The sequence below is a fragment of the Stenella coeruleoalba genome (assembly GCF_951394435.1).
Source record: "Stenella coeruleoalba genome assembly, chromosome: 16".
Taxonomy (NCBI): Eukaryota; Metazoa; Chordata; class Mammalia; order Artiodactyla; family Delphinidae; genus Stenella; species Stenella coeruleoalba.
This window is the reverse complement of record NC_137162.1, coordinates 14464789-14489111: the sequence shown is the minus strand read 5'-3', so window position 1 is coordinate 14489111 and position 24323 is coordinate 14464789. Positions and strand designations below refer to the sequence as shown.

Here is a 24323-nt window from a genome sequence, read left to right as displayed (position 1 = left end):
AAACGATGTTGTTATTTATGGTAACATGTAACGGGCATCTTGGTGTTACTTTTAAATGAAGTGATAAATACGTAAACACTTCTTCAGCTTTGATTCCCAGTATGATAAGTATAGATAGACTTAGCCCACAGATGCAAAAGTCCTTTGGGATCCTCAGTAATTTTAACAATACAAAGGAGTTCTGAAACTGAAAGGTTTGAAAACTACTGTTCTAAACAGAAGTGAAATACTTTTTTTTTTTTTTTTTTTTTTAATTTGCGGTACGCGGGCCTCTCACTGTTGTGGCCTCTCCCGTTGTGGAGCACAGGCTCCGGACGCGCAGGCTCAGCGGCCATGGCTCACGGGCCCAGCCGCTCCGTGGCATGTGGGATCTTCCCAGACCGGGGCACGAACCCGTGTCCCCTGCATCAGAGGCGGACTCTCAGCCACTGCGCCACCATGGAAGCCCTGAGAAGTGAAATACTTTTAATGAGGGGCACTTAAGTCTTACTTTGACAAGATCCAAAGTTCTCTTACTTACAATTTTTGTTTTAAAATGAATAAATACAGAGTTAAAAACAAAATCACCTCCAGTCTCCAATTCCACACACTCTGAGGAAGGTGATGTGGGTGGTTTTCAAGAGACGCACACATTGCATCTGAAGCAGGGGCACAGCGGACAGAAGCCGGGCTCTGCAGCCCTGCAGACTCTCCGGGTGCTCGTTCCAGCGGCACCACGTGGGTGACTGCAGAAGTTGCTCAAGATTGCACCTCCTCATCTGCGAACGGGGGACGAGGACAGCCCTCACTTCCGGGGTCGCTGTGAAGTGCTCAGCACAGTGCCTGGCGCACTGCGAATGTCACATAAATGTTACCCTCTTCGTCATCATGTTCATCACCATCATTGTCACCCACAGCTTCCTGCAATAATGTCCCTGGCTCTGCAGATTCTGGGCCCCTGAGTCCTGTACAACGAGCCACCCTGCCCCCCCCCCTTGTGGCTTGCTTCCTAACAGGATGATCGGATGATTCATGGCACAGAACCACCCAGACGAGAGGAAGGTTCAGACTCAGCGGCACTGAGTCAGTGACTGCCCTTTGCTGGATGGCTCACATCACTGACTCAGACACAAGCACCTCTAAGGACCCTTTATTCACAGTTACTCTGGGTCACTGAAGCAGCACGTGTCCCCATGAGGCTGCCAGGGGTGCCCCCACTGCGTATTCAGTTTAAACAATAGTGAATCTAGGACTCCAGGCCCAACAAACTCGTGGCCAGCTCCATCCACGTCTCAGTGGGTATCTTTGTATGCTGATAACTGTTTATTCTAGACAGAAATGCTCTTGAGATGACACACGGTCCAAACACCTCTGGACTTTGTCTACCACCGCCTCTGCCCCCCACTTTTCCCTAATGGTGCCGACTGAAAAGACGGTGATGTACAAAGCTTAGCAACACAGCTTCACATAATGGAGTTGGAATTTCCATGCGCCGCTTAATGCTGTGGGTGCATAAAAGTGTAAAGCAGTAAAAATCTACCCCTTCCACCCACAAATCCTGCCTTAAAGGTCTCTGTCTGCTACTGGAGCAGGGATGGCGGGGGGATGCTGTATTTGGAATCATAAGCTTTCTTTGTCCTCTGTGATCAAAACTTGTGGAAGGTGTGAGGGAGAAAGAAAAGCATTTATTGAGTCTTTGCTTTGTTAGGTGGCAGGCACTGTGATGATGCTGTTGCAGAGACATTGCATTTAATCCTCATGGCTGCCCTGTGAAGATGGAGTCGTTACCTCCCTTTGTAGATGCAAAACTGAGGCCACGAGCTGCCCATGTTCTACAACTATCATAACCAGGATGCGAGCCCAGGGTCGCCTCACTCACAAACACATCGACAGTTACTGGGGAAGGAAAAAAAAAGTCCCAACTCCAGCTTGGTGTGGTACTTTTCACATTGATGGTTCTTTTAAATTCTTGTTTTCCTTGGATGTAAAATTTTCTGCGTAATTAATTGCTTTCGGAAATCACAGAGCAATTTCCCATTCACTGAGGTGGAAATGCCTCGTAGAAATGTAAGTGTCAACGTGACTGCAGGATATCTAACTTGGGGTAGTGCCTGAGTGGGGGTCTGGGGTTTCCTTGGGTGGAGCAGGACCCCAAGCCTGGCTGTGAGACCCGGGCTCTAGTCATACACGACAGCCACCCGGTGACGGGGGGGCAGATTTCCCCGCACAAAAATGAGACAGCTCTGGGTCACAGGCTATGGGAACTTATGTCAACTGCAAACCATGCATGATCAAAAGAAGTCTTGTGTCCTGTGGAGGCCGGGACAGTGAGGTAACAGCCTCAGCTTAAGGGGTCATCATGCCAGCCAGCATGGGATGCCCTTGGACCCCAAAGGATGTTGGTCTGGATAAGGGGGCAGCCCTCTAGGAATACTGGGGTCTCCCTTTCCCCCACTCTTTGCTCCGTGGATAAAGCACATTTGAAAAAGAGAACGATATAAAACGGAGGCATCCCCTTCCCTTGAAAGAAAAAAAAGAGACTGTAAATCTGTATGGTTGGGTTTCGGTCCAGACTTGAGCGGGGAGCTAGTTTACGCTGCCTAGGAACTTCACGGGTCCTAGTGCGTGAAATGCTCACTGGGCAGAGCAGAAGGGTCCCCTTTGAAGAGGAACAGGCTGCACAAAGCAGCAGAGGGGATCAATTGGGTTCTTAGACAAAGTGGCCTGAAATCTGGGTTCCAGAAACTCCCTTCAAGTCCCCACCCACTCCCACTTCAGCATATCTGGGAACAATTCCAGGCTTCTCCGCCCCACCCCCCCACCCCCACCACCCGCACGTTTTATCAGCACTGCATTCAAGATGCAATCACAGAATGGAAGTTCTCCTATGATAATGAAATGGCCAGAGGGCAAGGAGAAGGCAGGAAGGCAAACACCTGGATGACCCCCCCCCCCCCCCCCCCCCGCCCCACCCTGGTGACATAACCATGGGTTGTTTAGAGCTGGTTGTAGCTCTGTGACAGCAGAGAATTCATCACCCATGAGATACACAGCCAGGTCCCTGACATCTGCTGCCTGGGGGGAAGTGAGGGTCAAGGACTCTAAACTCCAGTGACACTTCAGCAGGGAGTTAAGAGTCCAAGCAACCAGGTCCCTGGGAGCTCCTGGGTGACGGTCACATGACTTACACACCTAGGACCCTCGGGTCAGACAGACTGTGCTCAGTGAAGAAGAAAACCAGTGTGGTCTGGAAAGATTTTTTTCCTGTTTGTAGAAATGATTTGCAATCAGTAAGCCGTCACAGAGAAAGCACTCTATAATAAGCAATGAATGCTCAAAAGGAAATTAAAGTGAGAACTTAATGACCACATATTACCTGAGTAGCTTCTTTTCTTTTGTAATGTTTTAAGTGATGCTAGGAGGCTGTGATGGACATTATGTCCTAACGCTCTGTGAAAACTATCTTTAAAACTGATGCTGTCTTAGTTACTGAGCCATAAAGAGCGTCCAGACCCGAGGCTGGATGGGATTATCATTCTGCCCGTCTGGAACTAAAGGTGGTAAGGCTGAATGGTATAAGAACATTGTATTCTTGTCATGAAAGACAATCATTTGGAAAGAATGACAGAAGCCAGATTTTGGAGTTGGCAAGATCAGGCTGGTTCCTAGCTCCTCCACGTGGGCTGAGATCATGGGGCCCAGTGCCTCTCATCGTTAAAACCCAGTAAACGGGTTGTTGTTCCCACATCTTCCTCAAATCCACAGCCCTGGGCCTCTGTCCCGTTTCTACCCCTGGTGGTCTCTCCCGTGCCTCTCGTCCTTCCAGCCCAGCTCAGATGACAGCTTCTCCAGGAAGCCTTGCTGACCCTCCAGGCCAAGGCCAAGTTGGCTGTTCTTACCTCTGTCCTCCCGCAGCACTTTGCACCTTCCTGACCACAGACTCCACGCCAGGCTGTAATGACCGTATGTGCACCTGCCTTCTTTTCCGCACGGCCAGTGAGGAGCCAGGTCTTTACTCCTGGCACAGTAACTGCAGACCAGCTGGTTGGATGGATGGATGGGTGGGTGGGTGGGTGGATGGATGAATGGACAGATTTCCTATGTGCTGACTCTATCCTCCTGGTCACCCCTCATCTGGTCCACTGCAAGCACATCCTATCTGGCCTCCTGGCCTCTCCCCACCCCAATCCTTGCCCCACACTGCCACCTGGGCACTCTCTGAAGTCCAGCTGATCATATCTTACTTCCCCTGCCCCTTGTAGGATAAAATCCAACACTTCAACATGGCACCGGAGGCCCTCAACCTCTTGCCTTTGTATCACACTAATTTTTCTCCCTCCGCCTCCAGGACAGACCCTAGACCGCCTCCCACTCCCTTCACTATGTCCTCCCAAACCCGAGTGCCTTCTTTCTGCTTGATGTTCCCTACTTCTCACCTGCTGAGGCCCAGTCTGAATATGGGTCCTGAGACCCTCCACTATGACACCTCCTCCCCCAAAGAAATATGGGGCTCTCTTTGGGCTTTCTGGGTGGATACAGTTCCATTCCTTTTCCCTCCACTTTCATACTCAAAGGCAGCAAAAGACAGTCCTGCGGTCAAAATTCCATCTGTCCATGTGGTTCTAATAACTGGCAGAATGTACAAATGTAAAGGAGTGTCTGAATCTCTCTGTCTCAGGGCTAAGAGTGGCCAATGTGACTCTGGTGAGGACGTGGGCAGGTGAGGGAAGGGGTGAGGGGAAGCAAGTGGAGCCCCTGAGCTTGGGCAGGCAGCGGGAGGGGCTGGCTGGGGAGAGTGAGAACGCTGAGTAAATCTGGACGGGCGTTTTTTAGCAACAGGCTCCAGCAGGAACAGACAAATGGCTTCACACCCGTCCCTGCCAAAGGAGAGATAAGGAAAGAGATAGAAGGCAACAAGATAGAGCAAATTGCAGCGGTTTCCCGCCTGATTCACAGCTCAGGTTACCCCTGTTAGCCAGGGATGCAGTGAGCTCAGACCCTGCTTAGCCAGCGCTGCGTGGATGCACAGGCTGGGGGTGGAGGTTTGGAAGATCCACCAGGAGGTGTGTTCCTCCCCGCATCCAGCAGGTGCTGGAGGACGTCCGTGCTTTTTGCTTAATGAATCACCGTACACACACAGGAGCCCCCTACCTCACCAGGAGTCCAGGGGGCCTCCAGCCAAGAGATGGGGGGGCCGGAGCGGGGCAGGCAGCTCGCGCAGGTGGGGCGCATTAAAAAACAAGCTATTCTAGGCTTCCCTGGTGGCACAGTGGTTGAGAATCCGCCTGCCGATGCAGGGGACACGGGTTCGTGCCCCGGTCCGGGAAGATCCCACATGCCGTGGAGCGGCTGGGCCCGTGAGCCATGGCCACTGAACCTGCGCGTCCGGAGCCTGTGCTCCACAACGGGAGAGGCCACAACAGTGAGAGGCCCGCGTACCACCAAAAAAAAAAAAACGAGTGATTCGGCACTCTGCATCGCTAAAGACACCCATGTAATCATTTGAAATGAAAACTGCTCAAATGAACTAGAAAATGTTCTACTTGTATTTTCTCATATTCCCGAACCTTTCTTTCTATGGTTCAGAAGTTTGCATTGTCTAACTGCTGATTTCCATTTGTGAATGAATCAGCGTAAAATAAAATTGAGTGCCAAATTAATCTACCCTTTTAGTTTTAGGCATTAATTATCCTCTGAGCCATTTTCTCCTGCACTTTGCCACATGTCAAGACAGGCCCGGATACAGTGGTGTAGAATCCAGTTTTCAGCTCAGGAATGTGGCCCAAACAGCAGAGGATGTCCCTGATTTCTAAGAGCCACAGTTTACTGTGCAAAACAGGACTGATTCCAAGCAAAGGAAATACATTCCTCACCTTTCAAAGGTGCACTAACACTGTCAGACCAAGTAAGTTACTGGAGAAGAAATCTGCTGCATGGTCTTGTGACATGTTTCCTCAGTTGTCCCAGTTAACAAATTAACAACATATTTCCTCTAAGTATAACAGGGTCAGCCTCAGTGTGGAAAATGCGGTGCTGGCTAGGGCAGAATTTTGAAAATTACATATGCTGTTCTTCTGGAGCTATACCAAGGGAGATCTTCTTGGCTGTGCTAAAAACAAACAAAAAAACCCCCCAAAAACCAAACAAACAAAAAAGAAAACCAAAAAACCCACCACCAACACCAACAACAACAAAAAAAACAGGTCTCCAGGATACAATTATAGGATCCTTAGTCCCTGGGGAAAGGTAGAACCATATGTACTTGGTCACTTGGTAAAAGCTACCGCTCTTGGAAACAATGAGGATACAGAGCCTGGGCACCGGGAAGAGCAAGTATATCTTGGTGGGGGAGGGGCTAGGCAAAAAGCCTTGGAGACAGAGGGCAGAGGTCCTGATCCCTTCCCTTCTGAAGTTCAGCATTATCAGAATCTTTCCAAAAGCTATGAGGTACCCTTGACCAAGCACTGTTGAAGCCTTAAAAAGGCAATGTGGAACAACAGGGATTGACCTGAAGGACATTATGTTAAGTGAAATAAAACAGTCACAGAAGGACAAATACTGCATGATTCCACTTTACATGAGGTATCTAAAATCATCAAACTCGTGGAAGCAAAGAACAGAATTGTAGCTGCCAGGAACTAGGGGGAGGGGTGAGCAGGTAGTTTCTTTTTTTTTTTTTTCATTTTTATTGGAGTAGAGTTGATTTATAATATTGTGTTAGTTTCAGGTGTACAGCAAATGAATCAGTTATACATGTACATATATCCACCCTATTTTAGATTCTTTTCTCATATAGGCCATTACAGAATACTGAGTAGAGTTCCCTGTGCTGTACGGCAGGTTCTTATTAATTATCTATTTTATATATAGTAGTATGCATATGTCAGTCCCAATCTCCCAATTTATTCCTCCCCCCCCCCCCTCCTTATCCCCTGGTAAGGTAGTTTCTGATGAGTGGGAATAAAACTTCAGTTATACAAGATGAATAAGTCCTAGAGATCTACTGTACAATATTGTGCCTATAGATAATACCATATCGTGCACTTAGAAACCTGTTAAAAGAGTAGACTTCACGTTGTGTTCTTACCACAATAAAACAAGAAAAGAGAGAAAATGCAAATACAACACTCAAATCCATCTAGGCTACATTGCCAGGAAAGGGAGAGTCTGAGATACTGTGTGCTCAAGTTGGAGGGCTGGCTCTGGTGGGAACCCCTTAGGACCCAGCCCCCAGGGCAATATGTCACGCTTTGGGAAATAGTGGCTGCATGCTGAGTATGAACTAAGAGTTGTTACTCTGCACCCAAGATGCAGCACCTCTGCTGCAGGTGCAGAATGACCAAGAAGGGCACAGTCACCAAACCACAAAGCAACCTCTGGGCTGTCCACAACAGCGACACCGTGTGGCAGCAGCTAAACCCACAGGTCAGGCCGGCTGGCCAGTAGCCTCAGACTCCCTCTTTTCCTGGCATTGGAAGCAGAACAGGTTTTGGAAAATAACTGTATAATTCTTAGATGAAAACAGGAGGGGGCATGCTCAAGAGAAAGATGCTAGCCCTTTGGGTAATGAAGAGCAGCAGAGGCGCCTGAGTGATTAATGAGAAAAATTAAAGAGCTATGAACATATTTGTAGCACCCTGAGTCAGAGACCAAGGGCTGAGCTTAGCTTGGAGGTCAGAATTTGAGGGAAAGGAGGAGAGGCACAACTTTAAACTTTGTATATATAACCGCTTTCATCGGGAATAAAGGAATATGCTTCCTTTAGGACCAAACCCCAACCTGACATCCTTCCAGGCACTAAGGAAAGCAACCGGAGGACAATGAGTATGGGAGACACTGTGCTTCAGGGGAAGAACTGGAGGCTCTTAATCTCATCACATCCTTCTAATAACACCTCCGCGTTTGCTTTTCTGCAGGCAAGCTTGGAGGCCTAAACAGTCAAGCTCTCGCCTGTCCCCAACCACCCTAAGAGGAAAGAAACCTGTCAGCTTCCCTAAAAGGGAAAAGGAGAAAAGAAAACAAAGTCAAAAGGAAAAGCTAAAGTTGCATCTCCTCTGTTTGAAGGCAAAACGCAGGAGAGAGGTTTTGCACAGAGGCACCGCTGGACCCTGGGGAAGGAAACCTGTGTGCTTCGAGTTGGAAATCATTAAGCGCAGGGAGGTTTCAATGAGCTTCAGCAGCTCTTTGATAGTCCCTGATGTTGAGATGGCACTGGAGCATTTGAAATGTGAGCTTTCAAAGAATATGCTTTTTAGGAAGCGATTTTCCCTCTTGCTATCCCTTCGCTTTGGGGATATTCAAATTAGGCCTTTAGTCATCCCATTGGGGGTACCTCCATTCCTCCAAACGGGTCTGGGTCAGAGCAGCTTTAACATGAAACCCTGCCGAAGCCCCAGCTGCTGTTCCACGTAGTAGTAACTCCAAGGGCTTTGCCGAGATGGATTGAGATGAGATGCAATAAAAGGCATAAAATTAAAGACAAGACTAATAAAACCTGATGAAAGAAAACACCGCTAGCCTACCTAGCAGCTTAAATTACATTTACCACATCTGACAGGGAGGGGGTAATCATGAGTAATAAGCTCAGGCTCTGGAAAGAAATTACGGGATAAATAACTTAAGGACAGGTAACACCAGGGGAAGTCACTGATTCACCTTCCCAGAGAAGACGCGAGACGGTTTAAAACCCACCAATCACATGCAGGCAAATTTCACTTGGGAGGGCCCTAGAGAGTCTAGGATTTGGATTCCCAAACATCCCAGAGCCAGGAACCTGGCAGCAGCACCGAGACTGCTTCTGGTTGCAGTTTCCAGTCCAGCCCGACTTCACCCCACTGCCTGGTGGCTGTTGTCAGCACAGCCCGACCTCGGTGTGACCAGGCACAGTCAGTCATTAGGCGAGGGCTGTCCCATTGTCCCCTGTTCCTTTCTGCCCCATCAGCTGAGGCCACGCTATGCTGCCTCAACACAACCAGTTCCTGGAACCAGGCTGGTCCCCAGACAGGACCCAAACCATCCCATTATCTGCAGATTCCTCCTGCCACCTCCTTGGAACACACCAAGTTCCCAAACTTCCAGCTGTTTCTCACCACAGCTTAGCAGGGAAGCAATCTGATTCACACCAACTAACTGACTAATTCACACCAACTCTCCGAGGATTCTCTCTTTTTAGAGAGCAGGCCAGGTAATGCAAATGGACCCCTCACGGTGGGCTTTGAGCCTGCACAGGAGGTGTCAGGAGCCTCCTCTGGACCTCACGTGCAAGACAGACCGCGTGAGAAGAGAAGGAAAGGCTCCATCACCATGCTCTCTCCGCCTGCCAGCCATGGTCCAGTGGACGGAAGGCTCATGCACTGCTCCATTCCCTCCCCTGACAGCAGCCTCCCATCTCCAGGCTTCCTGGCTTGGACCCATCAGTGAACAGGATAACGTCTCCTGTAGAGACAGGGAGGGGCTGTCTGGCTTCAAGCCAAGGAAGACCCTGGAAAGTCCTGCTTTTAGCAGAGGGATTCCTCTGCTCAAAGACTAAAGGGACACAGGAACTTGGGATCTTCAGAGGACAGGTCTTCAGATTCTCTGTCCCCTGGCATCCTAATGCCAGGCTGAGCTCCCACAGCTTCTCCCTTGGTCCTGTCCTCACCACATTCATCTCGAGCAGGGCGTTCTTAGAGTCCCTGGCTGATTGCCTTCCCCAGGTTATAGCTGCGAGGAGGTCCTGCCTCTTCCTCAGGATCCTTAGAGCACAGTGATCCCTGATCCTAGCCCTCAGTTAAGAGGGTCTCAATGGAAGAGGGGCGTGAAGGTGAGGAAGAGTCTTTGGAGAAGTTGCATTGCCTGAGCACCTGACTCCTCCCAAGACAAGCTCGGCCATCTGAGTTCTTCCTCAGATAGCTTCCAACTTGGAAAAAAATGGAGGGATATTACTCCCCGGAAGTCTTCAGCATGAGGGAGTTCACAGATAACAAGGACTTTTATTTTTCTTTGGTCACTATTAGAGCTAGTCTAAGGAAAGAATGGGACTCCATTCTATCAGAATAAAACTTAAACTGACAAAACTCAGCTTACCAGAATCCTCAAACTATCAGTTTTTTCCCTGCCCTCTGCTCTAGAAACGGGAAACTTACAAGAAAACAAACACAAAGTCACACCCTCATCTACTTGTCCACCTGTGAACATTTATCAAGTGCACAGGATTTTGTCAGCGGTGGCATTTGAAGATTCCTGGCTCTATCCTGGGGGCAAAGTACAGGTGTTGTCCGATGATGCCCCGTCTGCATCTCTATCCTGTGCTCTGAATCTAGCACCAGCATTGCCTCAGGCGGCAAAGAGTCAAGTCTCTGCTTATCAAAATCTACTTGCTTTCTGATCAGCAATGAATTCAACCCAAAGTTCTGGAAGGACTCACATCAAATTGTTGACAGTGATGGCTGGGAGCAAGAGGAAACTTCCCTTTCCCTCTACTAATTCTATATTGCTTTTTTGCTTTAAAAAAAAACACACACACACACATAGAATATATTCATGGAGTCCTTCAAACATTAAAATAAATTAATAAATGGCCAAAAAGGAAAAGGAAGTGACTCTTCAACAACACTGCCAGGTTTCGATGGGGGCTGAGATCCGGAAGCACGGAAGGCATCTATTCTCAGCCACATCGTTGACTGAATGGCCCAGAGCAGACCCAGGCATTCTGGAAGTTCTCCTCTTAGGGGCTGGACACGGCTCCATCCCTCCCTCTCGCTGCTCTCTTCCAGTTTTCTGACCTTGATGACAAGAGCCCCCGTATTTCCAGCACCTGCTACCCCACTTACTTAACGCTTTTGACCCCTGGCAGCTCTCAGGTCTAACAGAGGGGGCACATGCCTTCAAGCTCACCTGGGCTCAGGTGACCCTCTGCGCTTACGAAGTCCTATTGACCTCATTCCAGCACCTCTCAAAGCTTCCCTCAGGTTAAAGACGGGAACCTTCCTCAGCACAAAAGGCTGATCAGCTGCTGAAGAACCTCGTGCTGGAGGCAGAGGTCAGGTTTTGGCCCATCCATCCCAATGACTCCCCTCCCCCACCCCCCTGCAGAAATTCAGAAAATAGAAGCCTGGCCACTGAAGCAGCATAAAGGTTCTCTCCACCACCTCCTTAATCACCAGGCTGCTGGCACGCGCTTACCTGCAGATGTAATTCGTCTTGCAGGAGTCCTGCAAATTCAGGCAGTTGGGCTTCTCCCTCTCCTCGTAGGAGCACACCGGCACGATGGTCTGCCGTCTCCTCTCGGTGCAGGCGATGTCCCGGCAGGAGCAGAAGAGCATCCCGTAGCTATGCTTGGCCGGGACTTTGTCGAAGAACTGCCGGAGGGCCTTGTGGCATTTGCGCCGGTTGCAGACATCGTTGGACATGCTGGTGGTGCACGGCGTGATGTACGCGGACCTGTACTTCTTACAGGTGTCGTCTAGGTTGCAGGCCTTGGCGGCGTCCAGGCAGTTGTTCCCTTTCGGGATGTGCTCCACTGCAAAAGGAGAGAAAGGCGGGCATGATCACAGGGCTGTGTGCTGGGGCTGCTCTGCTTTCCTTGAGATCTGGCCATTCACCTGGCAGTGCTGGCAGCTCTGATCAACTCTGTGTCTTGAAGCTAATAACTTAATGAGTTCATGACAATGAGGAAGTATCAGGGGCACAGAGGCTGGGAGCCCACGGCAGCACACAAGCTCCTAGCGTTGTCTCAGATGTATGATTAGGAGGTGTTGAGTAAGGCCAAAGGAGCTCAGGCACCTGCCTGACTACATACAAACAAGGCAACAGAAGAACAAGTTTCCAGCTCCTGGTTGGTAAATTGAAATTAGGATAAAAGAAAAAAGCAACAAATTATATACTTGTTTATTACATAATATATAAAATGATATACTGAATGTAAGTATAATTGCCATGCAATCCTCCAGGAATATAATTATGTAATAAATGCCCATAGTACATGTTAATTACTATATGATTACAGAGTAATTGCATGGTTATTTGAGCCCAGAAGACAGAATATTATGCTAGCTCTCTAAACAGGAAGAAGCAACTACATCGAAGCTGTAGTTCTAGCTCACAGGCCACTGGAAGAGAACCAGAATAAATTACATAAAAATTTGCAAACCTCAATTACCATTTAACTTACCGCATAGAAAATTTGGGATCTATGAGTACTGAGGTTGCAGATTAGAAAAATTCAGTTAGTATTTTGGATAGAATTTCAATGGGCTTACAAACCATACGCCTTAGGCATCTCACAAAACATATGTTGCCTTCTGTCCAAGCCCTCTGTGCTCATGCTGTCAGAGAAACCAGTGCTGTCCACTGCCAGGCTGCCCACTGAGAGGCCTGGAGAGAAAGCACGGAAGAGGCAGGGCTCACTGGGGTGGGCTGGCAGCGCCAAGGCTAATGGGAAAAGTTAAAAGATGAATGGACAAGGGAAATTAAGCTCATTTCCCATAATATAGGTCTTCGCCAAGCAAGGCAAAGTGATGGAAAAACCTCCTAGAGCCAAGTTATGAGACGGTCCATGGAAAATTGATGATTAGGTGTAGCAGGGACCCTCCAGAGACAGCAAGAAGGCAGCAGACAAGCACCACACAATCGTGGGATTCAATCCCCAGCAAGTTCCTGCTCAGGCCTCAGCCCCTTCATGGGTTCTGAAACCCCCTTTCATTCTCTTTATGCACCCAGTCGGTGGGGACCATGAAAGCATTTGCGAATTAGCAAGAGAGGAGACAGAGTCTAGCTGGGTTGGGTGGGACCAAAAGACAGGGCAGTGCATTTGGTATCTAAAAGGCACATGGGATATTCAGCCTTAAATAAAAGAAGGAAACCTGCCATGGGGAACAACATGGATGAGCCTTGAGGACATTATGCTAAGTGAGATAAGCCAGTCCCAGGAGGACAAATACTGAGTGGTTCCACGTATGTGAGGTATCTAAAACTCCCAAACTCACAGAAGCAGAGAGTTGAATGGTAGTTGCCAGAGGCTGAGGTGAGGGAGAAATGGGGAGTTGTTATTCAAGAGGTATAACGTTTCAGTGATGCAAGATGAATAAGTTCTAGAGATAGGCCTTACAACATCACACCTACACTTAACAATACTATATTGTGCACTTAAAAATCTGTTAAGTGGCATCATTTCACTCTTTTGGATGGCTGAGTAATATTCCATTGTATATATAAACCACATCTTCTTTATCCATTAATCTGTCAATGGACATTTAGGTTGTTTCCAGTCTTGGCTATTGTAAACAGTGTTGCTATGAACATAGGGGCGCATGCATCTTTTCAAATTATAGTTCTGTCTGGGTATATGCCCAGGAGTGGGATCACTGGACCATATGGCAGGTCTATTTTTAGTTTTTTGAAGAACCTCCATACTGTTTTCCACAGTGGCTGCACCAATTGACATTCCCACCAATGGTGTAAGAGGCTTCCCTTTTCTCCACACCCTCTCCAGCATTTGTTATTCATAGACTTTTTAATGATGGCCATTCTGTCTGGTATGAGGTGGTACCTCATTATATAGTTCTGATTTGCATTTCTCTAATACTTAGCCATGTTGAGCATCTTTTTATGTGCCTCTTGGCCATCTGTATGTCTTCTTTGGAGAAATGCCTATTTAGGTCTTCTGCCCACTGGGACGTAGAGATTATCATACTAAGTGAACTAAGTCAGAAAGAGAAAGACAAATACCACATGATATCACTTATATGTGGAATCTAAAATATAATACAAATCAACATATCTACAAAACAAAATCAGACTCACAGATATAGAGAACAGATTTGTGGTTGCCAAGGGGGAGCGGGGGTAGGGGAGAGAAGATATGGGAGTTCGGGATCAGCAGATGAAAACTATTATCATATAGGATGGATAAACAACAAGGTCCTACTGTACAGCACAGGGAACTATATTCAGTATCCTGTGACAAACCATGGTGGAGAAGAATATGGAAAAGAATGTACATACGTGTAAGGCTGAGTCACTTTTCCATACAGAGGAAATTGACACAACATTGTAAATCAACTACACTTCAATAAAATTAAAAAAGAAACCTGTTAAGAATGTAGATCTCACGTTAAACGTTCTACTAAAATAAAATAAAATTTTGTACAAGAAAAGAAGAACAGACACAAGTTCAACATTTCAGGAAATGAAAAACTCTCCCTGGTCTAGTGATGGTGTGTCTTGCTTTAAGAAAACCCAACATGCTGGAATCACAAAGATATACCCTGGTACCATAAGCAGTATTTTATGATGCCCCAGGTGTGTGTTTCTGCCTATGACATCTGAATTCAACAATTTCATGGGGAAGGCAATAAACAAGACATTCAGCCCTTCTTAGGTGAGCAGTGCAGGAAGCCAGAAGCTGCACGTACATCCTGCTGGTTTAACAAGCACCCCTGGTGCATTTTCTCCAACATGACTTTCCCAAAGTGGCTTCTCTCCTCTGTTTTCCTACTCAGGCACTTCAGGACTCAAGGAGTGAAATATTCACCATGTGTCCTGACAGATCACCAGGGCTTCCACCAGGCTTTGGTGACACTTCTAGCCTTCTTCTCTTTTGAGACTTTCTAATGATGTGCTGTTGGGCCCACTGGCAACAGTGATTGATATTCCTGAAGGTCTACAGCTAGCTAGGAGATTTCTAAATTATGCATTTGGGGATGATAATCTAAAATAAATTAATATGACCAGATTCTGGATCATCTGGATTAGGCCCTTAAGGTTGGACATCCGAACACAATTTCCAATAACTTGCATTGGTGTTCAATGGTATTTTATGATCTCTGGCTAAAAAGAAAATAGAGGCACACGGGTTGACTTAATACTTAAATGATGTAGCCAGGGATATATGAACAAACAGCTCATGTAAGTTCAAATGGAGAAAAATGTCAGAAAAATTAAGTCATCCCATGGCACACAGTAATGTAGGCCTGTCAAACTCAAAAGAACTCATGCTGAAACAGAGAACTACATCCTGACTGTAAGCACCAATTTAGTTTCCGCGAAACAATACCATTCCTCATATTAAATCTGTTATTGATTTGTATTTCATTGTTTTAAAAGTTTTGCTCATATCTAATTGGTGTGTGTTGCCTTTATAATTGTATAAAAGCAAAGAAGAGCTGATAGTTTTATGTTTATAAACTTCAAATAAAATTATAATAAGAATAAACTTAACACATGAGGTCCAGAACATTTATTTCTCTCTGAAAGTTCTCCGTATAATACATAAGTTTTAAAAAATTGGCCTGGAACAAAGCTCCTTGACATGGGTCTTGGCAATGACTTTTTGGATATGACACAAGCAATAACAACAAAAAATAAACAAGCAGAATTACGTCAAACTAGAGAGCTTCTGCACAGCAAAGCAAACCATCAACAGAAGGAAAAGGTGACGTATGGAATAGGAGAAAATATTGCAAATCATGTTCTGATAAGGGGTTAATTTCCAAAATATATAAAGAACTCATACAACTCAATAGTAAAAGTAAGAGTAATGATAATAACCTAAGTAAAAAAATGGGCAAAGGACCTGAAGAGACATTTTACCAAAGAAGGTATATGAAAGGCCAACAGGTACATGAAAAGATGCTGATTGGTACGGAAATGCAAATCAAACCACAATGAGGTATCACTTCAGGCCTGTTAGAACAATTGTCATCAAAGGAGACAATAAATGCTGGTGAGATGGTGGAGAAAAGGGAATCCTTGTGCACAGCTGCTGGGATTGTAAATTGGTACAGTCACTATAGAAAACAGTATGGAGGTTCCTCAAAAAATTAAAAACAGAGCTACCATATGATCCAGCAATTCCGCTCCTGGGTTTTTGTTTCCAAAGGAAACAAAATCACTTTATCAAAGAAATATCTGCACTCCCATGTTCATTAAAGCATTATTTACAATAGCCAAGTATTCACCAAGGAATAAACAAAGAAAATGTGGTATATATTTTTCAATGGAACACTATTCAGCCATAAAAGGAAGGAAATACTGGCGTTTGCAACAACATGGATGGACTCGGAGGGCATTATGCTAAGTAAAGTAAGTCAGACAGAGGAACACAAATACTGTATGATCTTACTTATATGTGAAACCCCCAAAAACAAAAATAAAAAACAAATTCATAGGAAAAAAAGCCTCATATTTGTGGTTATCAGAGGCAAGGGGAGAGGGTGGGGGAATTGGATGAAGGTAGTTAAAATGTACAAACTTCCAGTTATAAGATAATTAAGTACTGGGGATGTAATGTACAACATATAACTATAGTTAACACTGCTGTATGATATATTTGAAAATTGCTGAGAGAGTAAACCCTAAAAGTTCTCATCACAAGGAAAAAGACATTTTTTTCTTCTTTTTCTGTATCTATATAAGGTGATGGATGTAAACTTATCGTGGTAATCATTTCAAAATATATATAAGTCAAGTCATTATGCTGTATGCCTTAAACTTATACAGTGCTGTATGCCAATTATATCTCAAGAAAACTGAAAGAAAAAAAATTGACCTAGTGTATGCCTGCTTTGTTAAATAATGTTTACTTCCTTTTCAAAGTTGTTAAAACTCCATAAAATACTAAATAATTGTTTTCCTCTTGGTATTATCAAAAAAGAAAAGCAACATATCAAAGGAAAAGTTTTGCATGAAGTGGGAATAGGCTGAACGATTTAATGTCCAAACCAATTGCTCTGAGTTCGCTCCATTTAGCACCTGGTGTACCTCAGCCTCACTTTGAGCTGATTCTGTTTTCATCAATAAATGACGCTGCCAGAGCACCATCTCTTTATCATGATTTCCGAGCCTGTGACAAATTCCAGAATGCACGACCTGGCACATTCAGAGAGGCGAGAAACGACGAACTGATTCCCAGATTACAGGGAAATGTGTGACTTCCTTTTTGCTTACGATTCTCATTCACACACAACATTGTCATAACCATTCCCAACTTGATATACGAGGCCAGCATTACCCAAATAGCAGAATATGATGAAGAAAAAAGAAGAAAATTACAGACTAATATTCCTTACAAATATAGATTCAAAAAGTTTAGTAAATAGAATTTAGCAATATGTTAAAAGGATAATGTATGACGACCAATTAAGGTTTATCCCAAAATGCAAGGTTGGTTTAATATTTAAAAATCAGGGGATTCCCTGGTGGCGCAGTGGTTGAGAGTCCGCCTGTCGATGCAGGGGACGCGGGTTCGTGCCCCGGTCCGGGAGGATCCCACGTGCCGCGGAGCGGCTGGGCCCGTGAGCCATGGCCGCTGAGCCTGCGCATCCGGAGCCTGTGCTCCGCAACGGGAGAGGCCACAGCAGTGAGAGGCCCGCGTAACGCAAAAAAAAAAAAAAAAAAAAAAAAAAAAGTCTCACATGCACAGAATATATAAAACCACTCTTAGCACCAATTTCACCTCCCTTCTTAGTGTCCTCACAAATTCACCTCCAACTCTCTCTCAGGTATCCTGCTTAATGAAGTTCAAAATAAACACTCCTGAAATCACAGGACAGATAAATTAGAGTTGAGTTTTTACTTGGTAAGAAGATTGATCCCCCGTATGTATTAAATGCGTCCGCCAGTGCACAAAACTGCTACGTCAGTGACTTGAGGGCAGAGGGAGGAATGGGCAGAAGGATTCAGTTTAGGCCACCGAGTCACACCCAACTCCCCATCAACTCACACACGGCCTGGAGGAGAGCTCTCATGCCCCTGGTTTATGGTCTGGGCACGCAAGCCTTCTGGCCTGCGTGGGAAGGCTTCTGAACAGCTTTACCGTAACTCTGAGTGCCATCCTCTCCACAGCTCATTTTAGAGCTCAGCATTAAAATGCTGCCCCCCCCACCTCCTCCACCTGTAATCTCTCCCTCCATCTGTTGTTATGTTTTTGTTTTTTTTTGCGGTACGCGGGCCTCTCACTGTTGTGGCCTTTCCCGTTGCCGAGCACAGGCTCCGGACGGGCAGGCTCAGCGGCCATGGCTCACGGGCCTAGCCGCTCCGCGGCATGTGGGATCTTCCCGGACCGGGGCACGAACCCGTGTCCTCTGCATCGGCAGGCGGACTCTCGACCACGGCGCCACCAGGGAAGCCCACCTCAAGGTTTTTGATTTGATGATTACAATGTAAACTGCCTTTTCTGATTATAAAATCAAGTATTTAGGATAAAACTTGATCAGGGACAGAATGTAAAAAACAAAAAGCAAAAACAACCCAGGGCTCGATGGCGCTGACCTCTCAGCTGTTTGCTGCTCCAAAGAGTATACACGGACCAACGATCTCAACCCTGACCTACAGGCAGAGCAAATGTAAAACATCCCTCCAACGACAGGGAGACGTGGAGGTGTCAAGGATGAGTTATGCACTGGGAGAAGCTTTCACATTCTAAATTCCTCTGCAGCAAGGAACTGCCTTTATCCCAAGTACAATCCTCACACTGTCCCAAATCAAAGAGGCTATCGCTGTGGCTGGCAGCCCCTCATTATTTACACTTAGTAAACGCCACTGTTATTGGCAAATGCCGGGGCCAGCTAACCAGTCAAAATGATTTAGGATGAAACACAGATGCAAGGATCTAGAAATCCATTTCTACAGATTAGGAGGTAGAATAGAACAGTGACTATATTAAAATTTGCATGGCCCACATGAAGATGTGCTTCATTAAGCAGAAAGTTCACAAGAGACAGTGAGAGACCATTGTTTACAAATGCTTGCCAATTTCCGGGTATCTTTCTGTCTTTCTTTTTAGGGCTGCAGAATTGAGTTCACAACCCATTTTCCCTTTCTTTCTGACTTGATTAATTGCCATGTTAACATAACTACTGTTCTTCTCCTAATAGGCTCCCTCTAACGTGTTATCCCAGCAAATAAAAAAATGGATAAAAAGCTCCAAGATCTTCACAGGGGGTAGGTAGGGCAAGCTTTTCTGGAAGGTCACATTTACAGTCTGGTCTTCTGCTATCCACGTGGATCAGATGGCAAATCTGATCATACAGGTTGTGACCCTTGTAATCGATCCTTCAAGAGCTTGGCCTTTTCCAGCCGGGGTGCTAAAAATTACATTTAAAAGGCACATGTTGGCTCTTTGGAGCCCATTTTGTCATTCATACACCATTTCAGACACATTGTATTACACGATGATGAATTTCCTCCTCACCGTTTTTTTTTATACCTTCCACAACTACATTAAGCCTCAAGCTGTACCCAAGTTTTCTCTGGGGTTCACAGTGACTGAATTATTTTGAATACCTGTGAATCTGGAAAAAATTCTTCTGTCTGGTGAAGACAGCATCCAGTGTTCACCACAAGTCATGGGCTCACCCCATGCTCACTCACCCCAAGTTCACCCATGAGAGCTTCTGTTTCCATAAAGTACACACTGTGCCCCCCCACCCCCCCACCATCCATACCTTAAAAAATGAGATGCCTCCTATAAGTGGTAAGTCACATGCTTGCTGCTGCAAAATGATTAATAGTGCTGTCTCAGCAAATGGGATCATTACATTTTTAATTAACCTTTCCAACCTCCTCTACCTTTTCCTTTTGTTATACATTGGATCTCTGAAGTTTCCTACTTGTTTATGTTCATCTAGGTTTGAAACAAAGGCATGAAAAATGATAGCAGGTGATGCAGGAGCTGGTGCCCAGGTGAGATGCCTGGTGAGGTGCGGTACCTCACTGTACACAGGATAAAGGGACAGGCGCTCAGAACTCGATGGCTGGGTTCCCACCTAATTTTTGTCTTGGGAGCTTAGCGTTGTTTAATGGCCTTGGCTACCAAGAGCCTGGCTTTTTAAAATCTCTTTCAACCTAATTATAATTACTGTGTATAAATCATACAATGATCAATTATAAAAATGCCGGGTTCATAAATATTTAACTTAGCATTTAAATCCACACTGCAGGAGTGAATGAAATTTCCAAGCTCATCTCTTTGCAAACAACTGCTTTATTGCAGTTCCAATGCCAGTTACTGAGAACTGAACCAAGTCTGTCTTGCAGCACACTCGGGCTCATAATTGAGCATAATGCCTTTCCGTGTATTAAGACAGCACAATTTAGTTATTTCTAAAATAGGCATGCCTCTCATTAAAAAGATATTTTGCAAAGTCTTCTATCGCCATCTTTTAATTCCTCAAGTATGGAGAGGCACAATTACAATATTAGACACAAAAACACTCATTAAAATATATTTTATCTCATGTAAGATTGATTCAAGATAATTGAGGTCAGATTTGTTTGGAAAATATATTGTGACAAGTGCAAATGCTGATGCAAAGAGGAAATGATCTTCTACGAAGACTCAAGCAAAACAGCTAAATATTTTCCAGCAAAATCATAAAGCCATAATTAGATTTCAATTTAGTAATATTCAGCCTAAGACAGGCCATTTTTAATAATCTAATTATGTGTTCGGGGGCCTACCCCAGAACTCAACCACTGCTTCAGAACTATTAATTGTACCCCATGCTGTCGCATCTTCAAGCATGAAATGTGCCATTACATGTAGGACTGACTCTCATTTATGAGTATTTTTTTCCCAGTCTCAGATCATCTTTAAAACATCCCCAAATGCCTACTCCTTTAATTTTCCAAAAGCGAAATCTTTTAATGACTTTCTCTGGACCAGAACACTTGATCCTAACTAGCTCAGATTTGTGGCCCTCCTACAGACAAAAGTTACAATGAGATAGATCTACAAACTATCTTTATGAAGACACAAAGAGCAGCCCTCGCTTTTGTCTGATTTTCATTAATTAAAGGTATTTAATTACTAACATCTCATTAGCAATAAAATAAATGAGTACTTCAACTACAGGAAAAGATCTGCATGATAATGTAAACCTCATTCATTTTATGGGGTACAAACTAATCCACTAATATTCAGCCTGTGCAAGCTTCACTGATATTTAGTCATTTCAACAGTACTGTGCTAAACACATCTTCAAAACGGATACTCCTTCTTCCCAGAGAAAACAATAAAGGTGGGCCAACCAAGTAACCAAGAACCTAAGTTCCCTGTCACTTTTCCACCAACATATCACCAACTGGAAGGGAAATATGGAGTGGTTTGTTTTTAACAGTTTTCTAAGTTACCATAAAGATTAAAAGGTAGCTTTAAAATAATGTGCCTGAACTTTTAAACTAGCATACCTAAATTTAGAAATTTCTAAGTGTGTGCCATGCAAAGTCATTGCTCTGAGAAGCTGGACACTTATCCCAAAGAGGCTGCCAACACTCTAGACGTTTCATGGAACTCTTCCCTAGAAGCCCAAGGCATGTTCTTTGGAATACTCTGAACAGCAGCAAACCTCTGTATCAGGGATGGATTTTCAAAGTCAAATGTCATTTAGCACTAAGTGTGGTCATGAAAAAGGCAATGATGTTGGGCAGTGTTTAGGGGTAGAAAATAAGTGATGAATATACATAAGGATTTTTTCATATGGGGCACCTACAAATTGGCCCTGAAAGTAACCAATGAAGTGGTTCTCCTAAAAAGGTTTTGAGCCAATGATCTCTCTGGAATAAGCGTTTAGTTTCTCAAGGTGACTACTTTGAAGGACAATATGCATTTGGATGTATGTGCTCTTGGTAGTCTTATTATCCATACTCATACTGTACATGTGCTGTGTTTCTCCAATGAGCCAGAGCACAAGGATGCTACCAGAAGGCAGGATACAGGCTGAAGTGTCACCTCCACTATACAGTCTACAAAAATTGTTCTGACCCATGATATATATATACAGAGAAGAAGAAGTATGCATTCTAAAGCCAAAGAATCAGCTGAAACAATGAAAAATGAAGAGGTTGAAGATCCTATTAAGTAGCCTGGCTGATGCTGAGATAATAATGAATCATTGATGATGTTGACGGTTGTCAGGGCCCTCACAGTGCAGGATTTCAGCAAAGATAAGCTAAATATCAGGCCTTTATTTTTAGTTAAAGAGCATAAAATTCAATGCCTTTCTTCCCACGAGCCTATTTACATACCTGCTGTGCTACCTATTTGCCTTCACCTGCTTCCCAATTAATACCCCATTAAGCCACTCCACCTGCAGTGGCTTTTACCTTCGCCATAGCCCTGCAACCATCACTCATCTGCTACAGCTCAATTGTTTCTTTTGGGAAGATAAACAAAAGCTGCATAAATAATAATGGCAGGGCTTTGTATTTACAGCGTGCGCATTCTCAAAAGACAGTAGCCAGAAGCTGGGGCAGATTTCAGGGCGAGAAAGCCACCAGCTGGGCAGAATGTCTACAGTGAGTGTAGCCACGTTCCAGAAGATGAGGGGGAGAAGGAATGCGCATCTTAATTAGCCAGATTTGTGAATCTGGATTTTATATATATGTATATATTTTTTAAATGATGTGTCTGCTTCATGCAAGAAGGTATTTCATATCAAGTTGGGTTAATAAAATTTTGTTTGGTTAAAGGTTCTTAGGTGACCTATTTTAATGAAGATTCGCATATTATTTCTCTATTTTTGCAAACAGGTTTTTTTTTTAACATCTTTATTGGAGTATAATTGCTTTACAATGGTGTGTTAGTTTCTGCTTTATAACAAAGTGAATCAGCTATACATATACATATATCCCCATATCTCCTCCCTCTTGCATCTCCGTCCCACCCTCCCTATCCCACCCCTCTAGGTGGTCACAAAGCAAGGAGCTGATCTCCCTGTGCTATGCGGCTTGCAAACAGGTTTTAAGTGTTTGAAAAGTTGGTTCCTTCGAGCAGTGACCAAACCCAGGGGGCATCAGAATCCCTTGGAGAAGAAAGTTTTAAAACGTAAATAAAAACCCAAAAAACACAGATTCCTGGGTTCTTTCTGTCCTACCCTCTGAGAATCTGTATTTTTACAAAGCTCCCAGGTACTACCAATGATAAGACTTGGAATTCCCTGGTCTTCAGTCAGTTAAGTCATTCTTTTTACTATCTACCTGCACACCCACTTATCTTCCTGATAAATCTAGGCTTTCTGGTCACATTTTCTGGAGTGCAGTCCCTAAGAGGTGCCTTCTGGTGGGTGGTTCATTCCGGCCTCACTCCATGAAGATCTTGCTGAGAAGAAGACTTTCTTCGCCTGTGTTCCCAGTGCAACTTCATAATTCAGCCCAGACTAGATCTGCCAGGTAGTCCCAGCCCAGGCTCTTCTGAGGTGGGCTAAGACAAGGCCCCTCCCCCATCAACCTGCCATGGCCTCCTGTGAGCTGCAGAGGAAGCAGACGGCAGGACAGGCGTGTGTGCGCCCCTCAACGTGCACCTCAGTGAACCTCTGGGTTTTATTTTAATGGTGTGTTGCCAAGTATCCCTGCTCATTTCATCTCTAGCTTTAAGTTTGTTCCAAATGCATTCGCACATTTACCCTTCTGAGCCCCAGTATAACTCTAGTTAGATCCCCATCTGAAGGACTACACCAGTTAGCTCAAGGATTAAGTTTAAAACCCCAGAATTTTTACATTAAAATTCCTTAGCCAGGACCTCCATTGTGTCTGTGCAACTTAATCTGCGGCTGTGTCTCCGGCAGGATTTGCAGTGTAAATATAGCTATCTCCGCATGGTGTTCGGTGGGCACCAAGCCACATCTCCTCCCCGGAGGCGTTCTCCCACCTGGCTCCTGTCCACCGGATGCTCTAAGGCTGCTGAGGCAGGCTGAGGCAGTGGGTAACCCAGCACTCTTAAGACTGCTTCTGGAATGTTTCTTTCCTCAGTTTCTCACAGAAGCATATCAGCTACAAAGTGGTTGTGTCACTGATGTACGTGGTGTGTCCCTGAAGTACACATAAATTAAGAACCCTGGGCTAAATGAGAACAATCCCAGCTCCTAGAGCCTGATATTTCCACTTAGCTATTTGCTTAATAAAAACAGGTATAGTTTAGGCAAAATGTATGTGTTCTACACCAAAACTTCTTCAAACTTCAGAGTGCCTTTTCTGTTAGAGATCTGGACTTGCACGTTAGCTAGTTTCTTTGAGAAATGGCCACTTGACCGGTTACATTAAACCATTGGCTGAAGCTGGATATGAGCGTTGGGGGTCAAGACGATTCCATCAGCTTTATGCCTAGCGAGATCAGAATGACATTCAGCACAAGTGCCAGGACGCAGGCCAGCTGCTAATGCTACTCTCAGCACCCCTGGACATGCCAGAGGTACAGAGTCACCGTTTTGCTAGGGCATTCAGGGACAACAGAAGTGAGCAAGCTAGCCTCAGAATGGCCAGCCACGCTGCCCTTGGGTGGGGAAGGGATGGAGGGGAAAAAAGCAGCTATGAATTTCTGCCCTACAGGAAGAAGACCCGGGTCCCCAAACACCCCTGCATTCGTGCAA

The 24323-nt window shown here is 45.2% G+C and overlaps 1 protein-coding gene across 6 annotated transcripts in view; it reads right to left on the bottom strand.

Annotated features, from left to right (window-relative positions):
* Window positions 1-24323, bottom strand: part of GFRA1 (GDNF family receptor alpha 1) — a 212635-nt gene that overhangs the window by 62238 nt on the left and 126074 nt on the right. For all 6 annotated transcript variants that reach the window (XM_079899357.1, XM_079899359.1, XM_079899355.1 and 3 more), the window contains one exon: window positions 11143-11479. In XM_079899357.1, coding sequence (XP_079755483.1) covers window positions 11143-11479 — 337 coding nt within the window. The remainder of the gene's footprint in view (window positions 1-11142; window positions 11480-24323) is intronic.